The sequence below is a fragment of the Theropithecus gelada genome, chromosome 14 (genome assembly GCF_003255815.1).
Source record: "Theropithecus gelada isolate Dixy chromosome 14, Tgel_1.0, whole genome shotgun sequence".
In the NCBI taxonomy this organism is placed as follows: Eukaryota; Metazoa; Chordata; class Mammalia; order Primates; family Cercopithecidae; genus Theropithecus; species Theropithecus gelada.
Window position 1 is genome coordinate 14,148,755 of NC_037682.1, and position 18,937 is coordinate 14,167,691.

General features: G+C 39.1%; 1 protein-coding gene across 1 annotated transcript; it reads left to right on the plus strand.

Moving 5' to 3' along the window:
• The first annotated feature begins 4,526 nt into the window (after positions 1–4,526).
• On the plus strand, positions 4,527–18,564 carry TCN1 (transcobalamin 1). The gene is made up of 9 exons (XM_025357110.1): positions 4,527–4,710; positions 7,009–7,191; positions 8,388–8,528; positions 9,427–9,582; positions 11,835–12,025; positions 15,018–15,207; positions 16,235–16,418; positions 17,730–17,848; positions 18,337–18,564. Exons 1-9 carry the CDS (start codon positions 4,632–4,634, stop codon positions 18,396–18,398), a joined length of 1,305 nt encoding a protein of 434 aa, XP_025212895.1. The 5' UTR covers positions 4,527–4,631; the 3' UTR covers positions 18,399–18,564.
• Positions 18,565–18,937: the final 373 nt, after the last annotated feature.

Consider the following 18,937-nt stretch of genomic DNA (forward strand, 5'->3'; position numbering starts at 1 on the left):
TTCCATCCAACAGCAGGGAAGTACACATTCTTCTCAAGCACATATAAAACATTCTCCAGGATAGATCACATTAAGTCATAAAATAAGTGTTAACAAATTTAAGAATGTTGAAATTATATCAAGTATCTTTTCTGACCCCAATGGTATGAAACTGGAAATCAGTAATGTGAGAAAAATTGGAAAATTTACAAATACATGGAAATTAAATAATATACTCCTGAACAATCAATGAGCCAAAGAGGAAATTAATGAGGAAGCAAAAAAGTATCTTGAGACAAATGAAAAGGTAAACTCAGTATCTGAAAACATATAGGATGCAGCAAAAGCAGTACTGAGAGGAAAATTCATAGTTATAAATATCTACATTAAGAAAAAGTAAAGATTTCAAATGAACAAACTAAGTTTAAATATTAAGGAACTAGAAAAATAATAATCTAAACCCAAAGTTACCAGAAAGAAGGAAACAACAAAGATCAGAGCAGAAACAAGTAAAATAGAGAATAGAAAAACAATGGAAAAGATCAACAAAACTAAGAGTTGGGTTTTGGAAAAGATAAAAAAAAAATCAACAAACCTTTAGCTAGACTAACCAAGAAAAAAAGAGAGAAAACTCAAATAAGTAAAATTATAAATGAAAGAAGTGAAGACATTACAACTGCTATCACAGAAATACAAAGAATTATAAGAGACTACTACGAACAATTATATGCCAGCAAATTGGATAACCTAGAAGAAATGCATAAATTCCTAGCCACACACAATGTACCAACACTGAATCACGAAGAAATAGAAAATCTGAGAAGACAAAAAATATAAATAAGGGGACTGAATCAGCAATCAAAAACCTCCCTACAAAGAAAAGCCTAGGACCATATACTTCACTGGTGAATTCTACCAAATATCTAAAGGATTAATGGCCATTCCTCGCAAACTGTTCCCAAAAAATTGTAGAAAGAGTATTTCCAAACTTATTTTACAAGATGAGTCTTACCCTAATATCAAAGCCAGATAAGGACACCATCAAAAAACAAAAAATCACAGGCCAATATCCATAATAAACATAGATGCAAAAATCCTCAACAAAATACAAGCAAACCAAATTCAACAGCACATTAAAAGACATAGATGCAAAAAAAAAGCAATCGAAAAACTTTAGCATCCTTTCGTGATTTAAAAAAAAAAAAAACTCTCAACAAATTGGGCATAGAAGAATTCTACTACTGAGCCATTAAAAGGAACAAAATAATGTTAATAATAAGTGAGAAAATATGGTTTTTGGTTTTCCACTTCTGTGTTACTTAGAATAATTGCCTCCAACTCCATCCAAGTTGCTGTGGAATATTTGAGAAAATATTTGTGAACCTGTATCTGGTAATAGATTAATATCCAAAATATGTAAGAAACATGCAATTCAATAGCAAAATGAAAACAAAAACAAAACAAATAACCTGATTTTAAAATAGGCTAAGGACCACAACATTTTCCAAAGAAGACATAAAAATGGCAAACAGGCATGTGAAAACATGCACAATATCACTAATCATCGGAGAAATTCAAATCAGAATCATCATATGATATCACCTTATACCTGCTAGGGTGACTATTATGAAAAAGACAAAAGATAACAAAGTATTGGCAAGGATGTAGAGAAAAGAGAATCCTTTGTGTTTGCAGAATATAAATTTGCACAACCATTATGGAAGACAGTGTGGTGGTTCCTCAAAAAATTATAAATAGAACTGCAATATGATCCAACAATCTTACTTCTGGGTACGTATCCAAAGGAAACAAAAGCAGTGTTTCAAAGAAATATATGTACTCCCAGCTGGGTGTGGTGGCTCACGCCTGTAATCCCAGGGCTTTGAGAGGCCGAGGCGGGTGGATGACCTGAGGTCAGGAATTTGAGACCAGCCTGACCAACATGGTGAAACCCTGTCTCTACTAAAAAAAAAAAATAGAAAAATTAGCCAGGTGTGGTAGCTGACACCTGTAATCCCAGCTACTCGGGAGGCTGAGGCAGGAGAATCACTTGGACCCAGGAGGTGGAGTTTCCAGTGAGCCGAGATTATGCCATTGCACTCCAGCCTGGGCAACAAGAGAGAAACTCCATCTCAAAAATAAAAATAAAAATAAATTTTTAAAAATATATACATATATATATAAAATATGTACTCCCATGTTCATTGTAGCATTATTCACAATAGCAAAGACATAGAAACAACGTATCTGTTGATGGATGAAGGGATAAAAATTGTGATTTATATATATATGTGTGTGCGTACATATATATATTTATATTTCTATAATGGAATAGTATTCAGCCATAAAAAAAGAAGGAAATAGTGCCATTTGAGACAGCATGGATGAACCTGAAGAATATCATACTAAATGAAATAAGTCACAGACAAATACTATGGTCTCATTTATATGTAGATTCTAAAAACATCAAATATCAAATACATGGTAACAGAGAGTAGAATGGTGGTTTCCACGTATGTATTATATAAATATAAGAGAGAGAGAAAGAGATTTATTACAAGGAGTTGATTCATGCAGTTATGTAGGCTAAGAAGCCCCACAATCTACTGTCTGCATGCTAGAGATCCAGAAAAGTCAGTGCGGTGATTCAGGCCAAACTGAAGGCCCAAGAAGCAGGGGAGCCAATGGTGTAAATCTCAGTTTGAGGGTTGGGGAAGATAAGATATCCTAGCTCAAACAGGTTGGCAGGAAGCAAAAAAGGGGTGAATTCCGCCTTCCTTCACCATTTTTTTCTATTCAGGATCTCAATAGATGGATTGATGCCCACCTACATTGGAGACAGCATTTCTACTTTCCTGAGTCCACCAATTAAAATGCTAATCCCATGTGGAAACACCCTCACAGATACATCCAGAAATAGTGTTTAATCTGGGCACTCAGGTGCCAGTCAAATTGACACAGAAAATTAACCATCACAGAGGTACAATGCAAATAGTGGCTCATTAAGTCATGACGTCCTTAGCTAGGCTGACAGTATTCTCTAATAGTTCTCAGAACTGTGACAGGCAACACTTCTCACATGTAGCAACTGTCCCAGCAGGGCAGAAATTCACATTTGATGTATAGCTCTCTGGTTTTCCTCCTTGGTTAGGAAACTCGCAGGGAATCTATCTTAGGAGAAAAATCATAGTTTGGAAACCACTATGCCAAAGATCGCCTCATGTGCTGGGTTCTCCAATACTGCCTGCTTCAGTTTCAGACTTACAACTTTTACTCCCGTTTTTTTATTTCAATTTTTGTGGGTACATAGTAAGTGTATACATTTATGGGGCACATGAAATGTTTTGATACAGGCATGCAATGCATAATAATCACATCATAGAAAAGGGGGTATCCATCCTCTCAAGCATTTATCCTTTATGTTACAAACAATCCAATTATACTATCAGTTATTTAAAATGTACAATTAAATTGTTATTGACTATAGTCACCCTGTTATGCTACCAATAGTAGAGCTCATTCATTCTTTCTAATATGTTGTACCCATTAACCCTCCCCACCTCCTTCCCACCACTACCCTTCCGAGCCCCCCGTAACCATCTTTTTATTCTCTATCTCTATGAGTTCAATTGTTTTGATTTTTAGATCACACAAATAAGTAAGAATATGCAATCTTTGTCTTTCTGTGCCTGGCTTATTTCACTTAACATAATGATCTCCAGTTCCATCCATTTTGTCACAACTGACAGGATCTCATTCTTTTATATGGCTGAATATTACTCCACTGTGTATATGTAGGACATTTTCTGTATTCATTCATCTGTTGATGAACACTTAGGTTGCTTCCAAATCTTAGTTATTGTGAACAGTGCTGCAACAAACATGGGAGCGCAGATATCTCTTCAATATACTGGTCTTGTTTCTTTTGGGTATATAGCCAGCAGTGGGATTGCTGGATCATATGGTAGCTATGTTTAGTTTTCTGAGGAATCTCCAAACTGTTCTCCATAGTGATTGTACTAATTTACATTCCCACCAACAGTGTACAAGGCTTTGCTTTTCTCTACATCCTTGTCAGCATTTGTTATTGCCTGTCTTTTGAATAAAGCCATTTTTAACTGAGATGAGAGAATATCTCATTGTAGCTTTGATTTCCATTTCTCTGATGAAAAGTGATGTTAAGCACCTTTTCAAGCACCTTTTCATATGCCTGCTTCCCATTTAGATGTCTTCTTTTACTTCCATTTTTATATGTTGTATGTGTTTGCATGATAAAATCTACTTTATCAGGAAACATAAAACATAAAGTGAAATGGAAAAAAAAAAAAAGGAAACATTACAGGAAACAGTCATTCACCTAATATATGTTCATTGGGCGGAAGGCAAATAATAGATGTGAACCCCGAAGGTTTAGGACAGGAAACAAAAGAAAGTTATTTCCTCATTCTCCCTAACCACATCCTTCAAGTCTTCTTCCTTATTTATTACATCACATGGACAAATACACTTGACCACACCTCCTGACATTGCTCAATATTTGCTTGAGTGAAAAGAGGCTGAGGCAACCTGAAGGAGGAGCTCTCATTACCTTCTGCCCATCACTTAATAAATAGCCAGCCAATTCCTCAACATTCTGGTACATTGTTGGAGAGATGAGACAGTCACACCAGCTGCCCCTAGTGGGGCTCTTATTGTTTTCTCTTATTCCAAGTCAACTATGTGAGATCTGTGGTGAGTACACTTTGAGCTAAAATTACTCCGGAGTGATAGTCTACTGAATACTCTTGACAAGAGACTCTATGTAGAGTTACCTGAGAAAAGATCCCATTCCAGTTTCATATGTGGTTGGACTCCATGAATGATGAAAAGGGTGGCAGGAGATGGTGAGGAAAGTCTCACAATGCATTTTGTTGTAAGAGGAATTATAGATTGTGTGTTCATTTGCCTAACTGCTCTTTCTATGCTCAGATCCTCTCTAGCACAGCATCACTACCAACCAACTCTCTATTCATGTGAATTTCCAATGACAAAAAATTTATGCTCCCAGAAACTTTTCTAGATCATGGAAAGTTATCTTTTGGTTTTGATATGCGATTTTTTTTTTCCTGAAATTTGACACAAGATTTTTGGGTTAGCCCCCTTGTAACTACACAGAAAAAAAAAAAAAATCTCTTTCAAATAGTGATGACTGCTATCTTGTCATGAGTTAATTTAGATGTTCCAAGTTGCATGTCCACCTCCCTTCAACTCTTTCCAAGGACACATGGGATAAAGTTCCATCATCTCTTGCATGGGTGTTAGCCCCAGAGATTGTGTGGTTCTGTAAAAGAACATTAAAGTAAGAGAAAGGAAAACTAAATTCAAGCTCAGTTTGATCCCTTAGTCATTGAATGACCCAACGTTTCTGAATTTCTTTAGCTTCATTCATAAAAAAAGGATAATGAGGGGAGACGCTTGAAGCAAATTATCTCCTGAAGTCTGGTGCAGTTCTCAGGTGCATGACTTCTCTTTTCTGAGACTTTACTCTGAAATTAAGCTTCAAACCAGTCCAAAGATGACTAGGTAGTACTATCTGTGCTCTCTAACCAGTAAGAAAATACCACAGAAGACAGGTTTGTATACATACAGGCTAAAGCATAGACTCTTCTGACTTTAATTTTTCTTCTTGACCTGACATTTCCCTTGTTGGATCCTAAGAATAGGGGATGGCTATGTAGGTTTTGGCTTTCTATTCATTTTAAATAATAATAATAATTAAATTGATCTTTGAGAGTCAAGGAAGCTGATTTGAGTTGTTGACCAGGAACTGAAAAGTCTGTTTAAGGGCCAAAAAATCTGCTGAGCTGGATGCTTCCACAAAATCTCAGAGAATTGACTCACAATTGTTCCATTGCGTCTGCAACAAACCATGGCCTTTCTACAATCACTCTATTCAGATCTTCTTGACTCTTTCTTTTAAAGCAAAGAAAACTGGGCAAGGGAAATTACATTTCCTTGATTCTCAAGTATAGTGATAAAAACTCCAGTTACGCTGGAAAAAATAGTATGTGCAGCATTTTACAGTTTATTCAGTGGTTTCTTGTCCAATATCTATAAGGTAAGTGTTAATAGCCACAATGTTTAAATGAGAAAACTAAGGGTAACACGAGTTCCATAACTTATTATCCACAGTCATAAGTTAAGGAGCACAGAATGTGGCCAAAATCTGAATCTAAAGCTCACGTTCTTTTCACTCTCCCACTAATCTATTAGGTAATCCGGAGGTGTGTAGGATTTGGGGCTACTCCTCAAGATTATGGAAAAATATATTGAGAAAGTGTCCTGTGTTTTAAATAGTAACTCTTTTTATTCTCCTCTATTTCCTTGGGAGCTCTGGATTCTCCTACTTCCACAGTATAATGTGGCTTCCCTCCATCTCTGGAATTGGGGCATGTTGTAGGCTAAAACTGGAGAGTTTTTCACAACCTGTATAATGTTGAATAATGACCTCGATGCCCAGCCAGCTGGGCAATCAGACAATAAAGTTTTGGGGTCAATCATCAGTATAACATAGAATTTTTACCTGCATTTTCTCAGCATTAACCCAATTGATTTAGAAGATGGAGAAGGAAAGAACTGAATCCAGGAAGTAGAAAGTCCTGCTTACTGGGAGTCAGAAGACACGTAATCTAGTTTCAGCTCAGCCTCCAGTTATGGAAGTTTTTTAAGGAGACTCTCTCTAAGTTTCATATACAAAATTAGGGAATGATGCTAAATTTCCCAAGCAGGAGTCTGCGAGTACACAATGATAACTCTGCACCAGTTGTTAAAATATGAAAACATTTTCATGCTGGTTGTTAAAGGAGTAATGTCTGGCATGGGGGTAGGTTCAAGACCCACCTTTGTATTATTCCACCAACACAGTCAGCAGCCACTGGATTGGTCTAGGTCTGTGCCATACCTGTTACTAAATATTTTTATATAACCCCTGCTCCAAGTCTTACTATATTCTGAGTGTGTGTTTCTTATTTCCTTCCTTCTCTGCCACAGAGGTAAGTGAAGAAAACTACATCCGCCTAAAACCTTTGTTGAATACAATGAACCAGTCAGAGTATACCAGGGGAACCAGCTTCTCTGCCAATGTCCTGTTGTCCCTCCAACTTGTTGGAATACAGAACCAAAACCTGAAGCAAAAGCTAATCCAACAAATCGAATACACTGTGAAAAGGAGACGTAAGTTGCTGTATTCTCTGGAAGATTTAGAAAAACTTTACCTATTTAAAGATTATCTGCTACTAATCCTAAAAATTATGCATCCGAAATATCCCTGCTATATCCATTCTAATGGTACCAAACTTGAGGTAACAGAAACATGCCCAAAATACAATCCCACGCCACTCCCCCTAGAGCTAGGTCTTGCTTCTTTTGGTCTTAAAAATCATTTTTCTGCAAGAAGCCACAAACAAAAGCTATGGATTCTTATCCATTAATGCTGTTATATAAGTTAGCTTAGTTCACAACCACATGAGAATACAGATCATAACTAAGAAAGCTGGTGATGGAGAGGCAACCATGGAACAATCCAGATTTGGACTAGGTGTGGGTTGGGCTTGAACCCGTCATGTTAATACTGAGCCTCAGTTTTCCAATTAGTATAAGGGGAAATGAAGCCACTCTTACCTACCTCATAATATTATTATAAGAATTATGAGAAGCCTGAGAGTTTTGATACTCTATAAGACAGAACATAAAAAGTCAAGTATTACTATCCTAGCAAGCTGGTACCACAAAGAGAAAGAAAAAAAAAAAAAAACCCAAGATCTTGTTGTTTATCTATGTTTCCTCTTTTTTTCACTTTCATAAGGATTGCATAATTCCAAAACAATTCTGTGATTTTATGGAAAAGACCAAGATTTAGTTTGCATTTATATAATACTGCTCTAAAAGGCTCTGCTTTGAGGATAAAGAAGAGAGGAATCAAATATTCGTACAGGAATGTATCACATAATGGTGAACATATATGACGGTGGTCCCACAAGATTTTAATACTCTATTTTTATTGTACCTTTTCTGTGCTCAGATATGTTTAGATACACAAATACTATTGGGCTACAGTTGCCTATAGTATTCAGGACAGTAACATGCTGTACTGGCTTTTAGCCTGAAAGCAACAAGCTGTACCCTATAGCCTAGGTGTGTAGTCAACTATACCATCGAGGTTTGTGTAAGTACACTCTATGATGTTTGCACAGTAATAAAATCACTTAACAACCAGTTTCTCAGAATTTATCCCTATCATTAAGTGACACAAGACTGTATAGAGCGCAACAGAAGAAAGAAGTGATAGGAAATATAAGTCTCAAGGAAATCAGGAGGCCCAAAAAATCACAAGCATGTACCTTGTTAAGCTTGAATACTTTTCTTTTCAGTGTCACAGGTAAGCTCAGGAGAGCTTGCCTTGATTATACTGGCTTTGGGAGCATGTCGTAACCCTGACGAAAACTTAATATATGATTACCACCTGATTGACAAGCTAGAAAATAAATTCCAAGCAGAAATTGAAAATATGGGTAAGAATCAAATATTTAGAGACCCTAGACAACATTGTCTTCTCCTCTGCTGATTCAGAACTATAGGAAGGTTACCTCCACTCTTTCCTTCTCCTCTTCATCCTGTTCATCTCACGATGTCTTTGCAGGGCACTTCCCTTTTTCCCTTTCAGTATGCATCTTGAATTTTCTTTTTAAATATGTTCAGCTGAGCATTGACCCTATGTCAAGTACTACTTTACATATGATGGCAGACACACACACACACACACACACACACACACACACACACACACGACACCATTCGCTAATCTTCCAGGAGCTTGGCTTTAAGTCAAATGATGAAATACACCAGAAATAACTGAACAACACAGGACAAAGTGTCATAAGTACCAAAATACACAATGCTAGTGTATGAGCTAAAGGCGGCCAGAGTACATTATTACTGGGAAAAATCAACCGCTCATGGTGGCCACTAGTGAGGTGCACTGTTTTATTTCAATTCCTACCCAACATTTATTCTAGTTTCCATTAAGTCCATCTTCCTTTGAGATGGCCTCCAACCTAGGTTTCTACTTACAGTTTCAACACCTTACTATGGAAAACGCAAGAGGCTTGGAGGTAGAAAACCTGTATTCTGGCCCTAGCTCTGTAACCACCTGAATATCTAGATTGCATCTTAATCTCTTTAAGGCTATGTCCCCTCAGTAATAAAATGAAAGAAATTGAGTGGCATTTAGTGGCCCTTAAAAGCCTTTACATTTCTCAGGTTTTCTAATTCTATGGGTGACCTCCCACTTCTATTACCCACCTTTCCTTAAATGTAAAGAAATTGAAATAGAGTAAGTAGGAATAGATGGAAAATGCATACTCCATTACCACTTCCATGATTAAAGGAGGTATTTCTTCTCTTTTCTAGAAGCACACAATGGCAATCCCCTGACTAACTACTACCAGCTCAGCCTGGACGTTTTGGCCTTGTGTCTGTTCAATGGGACCTACTCAACCACCAAAGTTGTCAACTACTTCACTCCTGAAAATAAAAACTATTATTTTGGTAGCCAGTTCTCAGTAGGTGAGTTTACTAAGCCCAATTCCCTTGGTACAGAGGACATGGTCACCAGTAGGTCTTGCCCTTTGAGTTCTTCTACCAGTAAGTACTTGAATTTTATTTTCTACCCTCTTTGCTCCAGTCCTCTCAAAAGGGAATTTTCTTTTTGAGAAGAATGGATGATGGATGGCATTTAAGCCTCTTTCTAGATGTGTGGTATACTAGAAATACCCGGTTCCTGCTCCAGCTCTTCTTTGAGTTATATAAACAACGAATGTTAACTCTTGATCTTAATTTTTCCATCTGGAAAATGAGGATAAAGCATGAGTATATTCACAAGAAATATTTTAGAAAGGGTAAGTTTTAGAAAAGGGAAATGCAATGGAATTCGTTTAACTTAACACCGTCTCTTTCTCTAGTTTATTGGGACAATTTGGATACCTCGATAGTCTTGAACAATACTACCTCTCCAGTGACAAAGTCCAATATTATAATCAATAGGTTATATATTCACCTTGGGAAATGAACCAGAAATTTCCCACTGTGTCAGCCTTAACATCCAAAAAGAAGTCTTTAGACAGTTAGTATAGGTGCTTAGCCTCTATGGATCCAGATACACAAGTTCTTTCTCCAAATTCAAAGTTCAAATTTGAGTTCAAAGCAAATCACCATTTTAGTATTTCTGGATAGTAAGGAGAATGTGAGATTTCTCAGACTTCTTTTCCCATGAGAGAGGAAAGGTCCCATGCTAAAGAACACAGGAGAGACCAAGTATCAAGCCAGAAAACGAGTCCTTATCTTTCCTTTTTCCAATCTCTGGCCTCATCCTCTTTTGTAAAGAGGTTTGCTGGGCAACAACTCTGTTAAGTACTATTTTCTAATCAGTCTAATGAAACCCTTGAGAGGCTTACAAAGATGTAGTTTATTTGATGCATTGTCCTAGGTTTTCTCAATCCCTCAGCCAGCATGGCTAAAAGATTAGAGAAAGATAGAAAAGATGGGAGCAACCAAGATATAAAAGTGAAATACTGTCCATGTGTATGCACCTACAAATCCATAGATGTTTTATGACCAAGGTATGTGTAATGAGAAAAATGTGTATTTAAAAAAAAAAAAGGCAGGGCATGGTGGCTCACGCCTTTTATCCCAGCACTTTGGAAGGCCGAGGCGGGCAGATCATCTGAGGTCAGGAGTTCAAGACCAGCCTCACCAACATGGCGAAACACCGTCTCTACTAAAAATACAAAATTAGCTGAGTGTGGTGGCTCACTCCTGTAATCCCAGCTACTCAGGAGGCTGAGGCAGGAGAATCACTTGAGCCCAGGAGGCAGAGTTTACAGTGAGATCGGACCACCGCACTCCAGCCTAGGCAGCAAAAACGAGACTCTATCCCCCCAAAAAAAAAAACACTCTAGACAGCAGCAAGAGAGCTTTAGAGATCTGTGCTACATCCCATCCCTAAACTGTTTTTAAGCTAATTTCCTGGCTGTTTACCTGCTATGTGTGTGTGATGGGTCTCTTTTCCTTGGCAAGTTCTTAGATACTTTCTAGGATGTTTGGATTCTTAGACATGCCTGTTCCTCAGTTGGGCTCCACGGCCTGGACTTCAAAGTTCAGGCAGCAGACATCTCTTTTCTGGGCCCTTCCCTGTTTCTCTTTCAGTATGCATCTTGAATTTTCTTTTTAAATGTGTTCAGCTGAGCATTGACCCTATGTCAAGTACTACTTTACATATGATGGCAGACACACACACACACACACACACACACATACACACACACAAGACACTGTTCTCTAATCCTCCAGGAGCTTGGCTTTAAGTCAAATGATGAATTACACCAGAAATAGCTGAACAACACAGGACACAGTGTCATAAGTACCAAAATATACAATGCTAGTATATGAGCTAAAGGTGGCAGAGTACATTATCACCGGGAAAAATAAACTGGCCATCGTGGCCACTAGTGAGGTGCATCTCCCTTAAGTAACCTGGTGGGAGGCCCATCGCACTACAGTATGAGGCATGAACTATGGAGTAAATGGCAAGTGAACATTGGGAAGAAACCTTTAAATATTTGACTGGTTAGTGCTGGAGAGATGATTGCTGCATCTTGAAATCTTTCTTCACCAATTAGCATGACCAACCACACCAGTTTTTCTAGATCTGTTTTTCTTTCAGCACTGAAACTCTCACATCCCAGGAAACCTCTTAGTCCAGGACAAACGACAAACTGAGATGGCTGGTCCCCTATCGACAATGTTTTGTTTCCTGACAGATACTGGTGCAATGGCTGTCCTGGCTCTGACCTGTGTGAAGAGGAGTCTAATAAACGGGCAGGTCAAAACAGATGAAAGCAATTTAAAGAACATCAGTATTTATATAAAGTCACTGGTAGAGAAGATTCTGTCTGAGAAAAAAGAAAATGGTCTAATTGGAAACACATTTAGCACAGGAGAAGCCATGCAGGTAAGTCAGAGGGTGAAACAGGAGGCAGAGAAGGGAGTCTTCTCTGGAAGAAAGCAGTATCTTTTTTTTTATTTTTTATTTTTTCGAGATGGAGTTTTGCCTTTGTTGCCCAAGCTGGAGTGCAATGGTGCAATCTCGGCTCACTGCAACCTCTGCCTCCCAAATTCAAGCGATTCTCCTGTCTCAGCCTCCTGAGTAGCTGGGATTACAGGCACCCTCCACTACACCCAGCTAATTTTTTTCTATTTTTAGTAGAGACAGGGTTTCATCATGCTGGCCGAGCTGGTCTCGAACTCCTGACCTCAGGTGATCCACCCGTCTTGGCCTCCCAAAGTGCTGGGATTACAAGTGTGAGCCACCGCACCTGGCCAGTATATTTTTCCTTTCTTATTGGCCTCCTAAGACCTTACTATCTATTCCGCGGTTCCTATACTAACTTTGATTTTGCTCATATGATTCCCTTCCCCTGCCTGACGTACTCTTCTCATCTTCAGCTTTCCTTCCCCATAACCAATGCTTCCAGGAAGCTTTTCCTAACTACAATTTCTCTAAGAAAGTCTAGAATCTACTACAGTCTACTTTGTTGTTCTATCACACATGGTTGTACACTTTCACACACACAGTAGTCCCCCCTTACCCACAGTTTCACTTTCCACAGCTTCAGTTACCCAAGGTCAACCGAGGCCTGAAAATATTAAATGGAAAATTTCAGGAATAAACAATGCACAAGTTTTAAATGGTGCATAATTCTGAGTAGTGTGATAAAATCTTGCACCTTCCCGCTCAGTTCCACCCAGGAAGTGACTTATCCCTTTGTCTATGCACGTTAATCACTTAGTAGCTGGTTATCAGTCAACTGTCCCAACAATGAAGTGCGTGTGTTCAAGTAACCCTTATGTACTTATTAATATACTATAGCAATGGTGCTGTAGTATATTATCATAATTGTTCTATTTGATTATTGTTGTAAATCTCTTACTGTGCCTAATTTATAAATTGAAATTTATTATAAGTGTGGACGTATAAGAAAAAAACGTAGTATATTTAAGGCTCAGTGCTATCCATGGTTTCAGGAATCCACTGTAGGTCTTGGAAAGTAACCCCGCTGATAAGAGGGAATTACTTCATTACCTCGATTTCCTAAACTAGGAGCATGAGTCACAGTAACTGTGTCAGTAAACTACCTAATCTCACAAAACCAGAGAGTGGTACAGATTGGGATGGGACCCGGGCCATTGTTCTCAAAACTCACACTCAGCACCTACACTGTCATGCATACGCTCCTCGAGATCTGAGACTTTATTCCTGCATTCATTGAGCCATTGATCTACAAACTCTAAGGGGAAGATATAAGAAGTGATCAAGGAAGGTTTACAGAAAAAAAAAAACACTTTACTGCATCATCAGTATGAATAGATATTTTCCAGGCTGACTCTGGGCTAGAGGACTTTCAAGGGAGAGACAAAGATAGTGAGGAGAAAGACCCAAAAGCACAAAAGAATATTAGGCATTTTAAGGTCAAGGTGTTCAGCATGACCGGCACAGAGTCCGTGAGAAACATAACGGGAGGCTGGAAGTGTAAGCACGGGTCCAATCATAAGGTTATCTGTATTGTTGTTACTATTTAAGTTGTTGATTGCCTTGCTAAGTTTGAACTGAATATAAACTGCTTTCCCATTTTGGCTGCACATTCGAATCACCTGAAGGAGCTCTTAGGCAACACTAGTACCCAGGCCCACACCAGACACAGTTACTGACACAGAAATTTAGAGGTGGAGCCTGCGCCTTGTTCTGGTTTAAAAGCCCTACAGGTGATACAAATTCACAGTAGGATCAAGAGCTACTTGCCTACAAGATATTGCTGGGTATTTTTAAATATTAATAACATTTAATTTGTTGTTATGTATGTTAATAACATTTATTGATGTGTCTTAAGAGGAAATGTGCTATGACCGGTTTTTCTTTTTTCTTAATATCCCACAAATTCTTGTGGACCACTTGGTGAGCTTAAGAACCTCCAAGAAAAGATGAAAACAGGAACAGTCCATCCCTGGGAAACTACAGAGCAGCATGTTCAAGTCCGACCCACTTTAATTCCTGTCTTGCTCACCCCAATGTCCTCCTAACTTTTACTACCTCACAATTCTGCCCCTTCAATCGATCCTACATTCTGCTGCCAGGAGAGTTTCTGTTTAATGAACTATTAGACTCCCCATTGTCAATCAAATAATGTCAGACACCTCCTCATTGTTGTCAATCAAATGAGGTCAGACATCTCACCATAAAATTCAAGCGTCTACTAGTCTAGCCCAACTTCCTTCTCCAGCCTGTTCTTCCACAGTTGCCTCCAATGTTCCCCATACACCAGTTCTCCTAAACCAGGAGGAATCCCCTGAGGAACTTTGCTAAAATGCAGATACTCTCATCACTGCCAGGTCATGTCCTGGCCATTCCTACCTAACACCTTTGTTCATGTTTGAGTGCAGAGCTCCTCACCTCATCTCAGAAGCCAAACTTCTATCCTACTCTCCAAGGCCTAACTCAAATACCACCTTCTCCAGGAAGCTTTTTTTTAGCTTCATTAAATGTTTGTGAGCTCCTCTCCTCTTTAGAAAGACGCATCCCACTAGAGGCATCCCTTAGGGCATTCCTCTGGCATCTCCTTTTACAATAGTTTGTTAATATTTATTGAGTGTCTCCTATGTGACAGGTATTTCCCAGCATTGGGATATAGAAATGAATGTGGCAAAGTCTGCTTTCATTGGAACTATTATAGCTTGGGTTATTAAGCAGTTCCAACCTCCCTGCCCAAACAGGTTTGTAAGCTTCTGGATAACAAGAAAGATATCCGAGTTATCTGAGGTGCCTCCTAGGTAGTCAATGTTCAATTAATACTGAATTAGTTATATAGAGGCTTCCCCTTACTTAAAGTGTCTCATGTTCTCTGTCTCTCTTTATCTCTCGTCCCCCCTCCGCCCCCCTGCCTCATTAGGCCCTCTTTGTATCATCAGACTATTATCATGAAAATGACTGGAATTGCCAACAAACTCTGAATACAGTGCTCACAGAAATTTCTCAAGGAGCATTCAGTACTCCAACTGCTGCAGCCCAGGTCTTACCTGCCCTGATGGGAAAGACCTTCTTGGATGTTAACAAAGACTCTTCTTGCGTCTCTGCTGCAGGTAAAAGCATTAAAGAGCAGACTGTTCTGCTTTTCACCATAGCACCCAAAGCATGTGAGATTCAGGTGTCCTTTGAAACCAAAAGCGACCAGATAAACCTCCAAAACGAAACAGTTGCCAGAGACAATTCAGTTTTCATCATGTTATCAGGGATTACAGCCACCTGAGGATTTGTTCTTAAATGAGTGCTAGATGTCCTTCTTAGTTCAAACATAACAAGGCAGACCTGATTCAATAATGTCTATCTTCAAAGGCATATTTTCTGACTGTTGGATATAGAAGGATCTAAGCACCATTCTCATCCTAAATAAAGTACAGAGGATTGGCACCGTGCTCTGACTTTGCACAGTGAGTGATGCCTCAGGGAAATGAGACATCTGTGTGGAAGGGATATGCCCGTATTCGAAAATTATAGCATACGTTACTTATTCAAACAAATGACTTTGCAACCAGGTAGAAAGAAAGGAGACATTTCCTTACATCTCTGTCTGTTCCTGGTTCAGCCACTTACAGGTTTAGGAAACTTGGACAAAATGTTTAAGCTCTAAGCTTCGGTTTTCTAATGTAAAAGTTGGAAACAAGGACAGTATCTAACATAGGTTTTTGTATAGATTGAATGAGACAATCCATATAAAATGATTAGTACAGTGCCTGGCACTTCATGTGTTTTTAATAAATGTTAAGCAATAAAAAGGAGAAAAGACAAGCATGATTGTATGCTGTACCAAGGCAAAAAAAGAAAAAAATCAGGTTCCTCTGTGAGAAATAGAAGTTAGAGCAACTGAATTGCTTAAACAGCTGGGAGTTGAGCCAAGTGCCAACATTCACAAGCTGGTGAGTTTTGGTCTTAGTTTCTGCTTTAGTTATACGAGAAATTTGCCCCTTGACTGATGATAATTGCTCCTTATAGTAAATCCATGTCTGCATAAAGGCAAGGAGTCCTTGGATAGGGGTTGAGGAGGTCTGCAAACTCTAATATCATTTTTAGTTTTCCGAATATTGCTCTGGGCTTTTCTGTCTCTGCCAGGTAACTTCAGCAACTCCACTCATGAGCCTGTAACTGTGACCACTCCTGGCTCACAATCATCTATCTCTGTCAATTACTCTGTGACAATCAATGAAACATATTCCGCCAATGTCACTGTGCCAAATGGTTCTGTCTTCCTCGATGTGATGGAGAAAGCTCAGAAAATGAATGATACTATATTTGGGTAGGTCTGTACCTAACCTAAGGTTAAGGTGTTTGCTGTCATTTCTAAAGATGCAGTAAGAATACATTTGCACCTAAATGCAAAGTATATTTAAGATGCTTCTGGGTCAGTAGCTTTGCTGTCCATCTGCATCCCACAGCAGGATTTTAAAATAGGAGGTGAGATATTTCATCTTCTTTCACATAATAGGTAGTAAATTAATGTTTACTTAATAGATTAATGAATCTCACAGCTCTCTCTTATTTCAATAAAATTCTTTCAGTAAATGCAACTTCTAAAGTCAAACATCTGAGATCTAGAACCGTGGTTCTTACTCTTTTTGAATCACTGACCCCTTTGAAAATCAGGTGAAAGTAATGAATGTTCATCCCAGAAAAAAATGAACATACACACAAAAATTGGCATTTGTTTACTTATTTATTTTACAGACTGCATTTTACTATGTTGCCCAGGCTGGTGTTGAATTCCTGGGCTCAAGAGATCTGCCCACCTCAGCCTCCCAAAGTGCTGGGGTTACAGGCATGAGCCACTGCCAAATTTAGCATTTAAACTGGGGGTTTCACAGATGCCCTGAAGCTTCCCCCTGCCCTCGCTTTCAGAAAATTCATAGATCCCTAAACTAAAGTTACTGGTCAAGGAGGTCAAGTAATGGCTTTGCCTCTGAAAAGTATGATTTATTTGGCTCCTTAACTCTAATTGACAGTTATTTATCATATTTAACAACATTGCGTAGGATGCTATAAACAAAATCAGAATAATAATATAATATATCTTATAAAGGCTACCCTCGTGGGCTTTAAAGGAGGTAGAAAAATGACTACGGAATATAAAACAGATATTGACCATGTCACTTTTTAATAAACACAATATGAAATATCAAATTATCCTTTCCTGTTCCTCTTTTGTAAGGGAAAACCCACTAACTTATGGTGCCTCTAGCACATGAGAATAACATGTTCTTCTACTGAATCAGTATCTTCAGCAGTTACTATCTTGGGGTGGAAGGTTGAAGCTGTTATCTGAAAAGTATCTACCATGGCAGGTTGGGGGGAGCAGAAACCAAGAGCATCATTTCTCTCATTTAGCATGGAGTGTCTGCATTAGAATCAGCTGGAGTGTTTATAAAGCATGCAGATTCCTGACCCCCAGCTCATATCTAAAAATAAAAGTATCCATGGATAGGGCCAGGAAATCTGCATTTTTTATAATGTCATCAAGTGATTCTCAAGTACATTAAAGTTTGAGAAATGCCTATTGTGGGTTTCCTTTGACAATTCTAAGTTCCAGTAACCTATTGGATGTCACCCACAGTTTCACAATGGAGGAGAGGTCATGGGGGCCCTACATCACCTCTGTTCAGGGCCTATGGGCCAGTAATAATGACAGAACCTACTGGGAACTTCTGAGTGGAGGCATACCACTGAGCCAAGGTAAGGAAGAGACAGGCCAAAAAGACCCATGCTAAAAATGCCCAAATGAGGCCGGGCGCGGTGGCTCAAGCCTGTAATCCCAGCACTTTGGGAGGCCGAGACGGGCGGATCACGAGGTCAGGAGATCGAGACCATCCTGGCTAACATGGTGAAACCCCGTCTCTACTAAAAAATACAAAAAAAAAAAAACTAGCCGGGCGTGGTGACGGGCGCCTGTAGTCCCAGCTACTCGGGAGGCTGAGGCAGGAGAATGGCGTGAACCCGGGAGGCGGAGCTTGCAGTGAGTTGAGATCCGGCCACTGCACTCCAGCCTGGGCGACAGAGGGAGACTCCGTCTCAAAAACAAACAAACAAACAAAATGCCCAAATGGAGAGGGGTGTGAGCCTTTGTGGGGATTGGGCCAAGGGCTTAGTAGAGATGACATCCATTATTTGGTGATTTAGTGGTCGAATCATTTGACCCAGTTCTCGGCCTTCTTCCTTTTCAGGAGTTGGTAGTTACGTTGTCCATGATGGAGAAAACTTGGAGGTTCATTGGAGCAAATACTAATAAGCCCAAACTTTCTTCAGCTGCATAAAATCCATTTGCAGTGGAGTTCCATGCCGATTGTCCTTACGCCTTCTTCATTTATCCCAGTACGAATAGGAGAGTTAACCTCCCCTTCTCTCTCTACACATTCAATAAAAATTGTTAAAAATTAACAACCATACAAAAAGAGCATGTTCTAATTAGTTCATTCTGAAAGGATTTTAAAATTTGTTAGAGGAAAGTCCACCTAAAGAAGAACTGAAGTGAAAAGAAATGAGACCACATGTCTAATAAGTGGGGTTCTACTCAAGGTTCTCCTACTAACTATCTAAGTGGCATTGGGCAACTGGGTAAAATGGGGATAAGGTTCTAGGTCTAATGTTGCAGCACAACCAATGAGATCAAGCATAAAGTCTGTGAGAGACTGAGCTCTTTGAGGCCCAGATGCAAGAGAAGAACCCATTGGTCACACTGACTTCATACAGGCAGTGGGTAGAAAAACCATGTTGCTCAGAGGAAAGGGGGAAAAGTGAGGCATATACGTAAAAGGTCGGCTCATA

Coding starts and splice junctions, on each gene's coding strand:
- TCN1 (XM_025357110.1), top strand. CDS start 4,632: ATGAGACAGTCACACCAGCTGCCCCTAGTGGGGCTCTTATTGTTTTCT. Junction 4,711..7,008: donor TCAACTATGTGAGATCTGTG/GTGAGTACACTT, acceptor TCTCTGCCACAG/AGGTAAGTGAAGAAAACTAC. Junction 12,026..15,017: donor GCACAGGAGAAGCCATGCAG/GTAAGTCAGAGG, acceptor CTGCCTCATTAG/GCCCTCTTTGTATCATCAGA.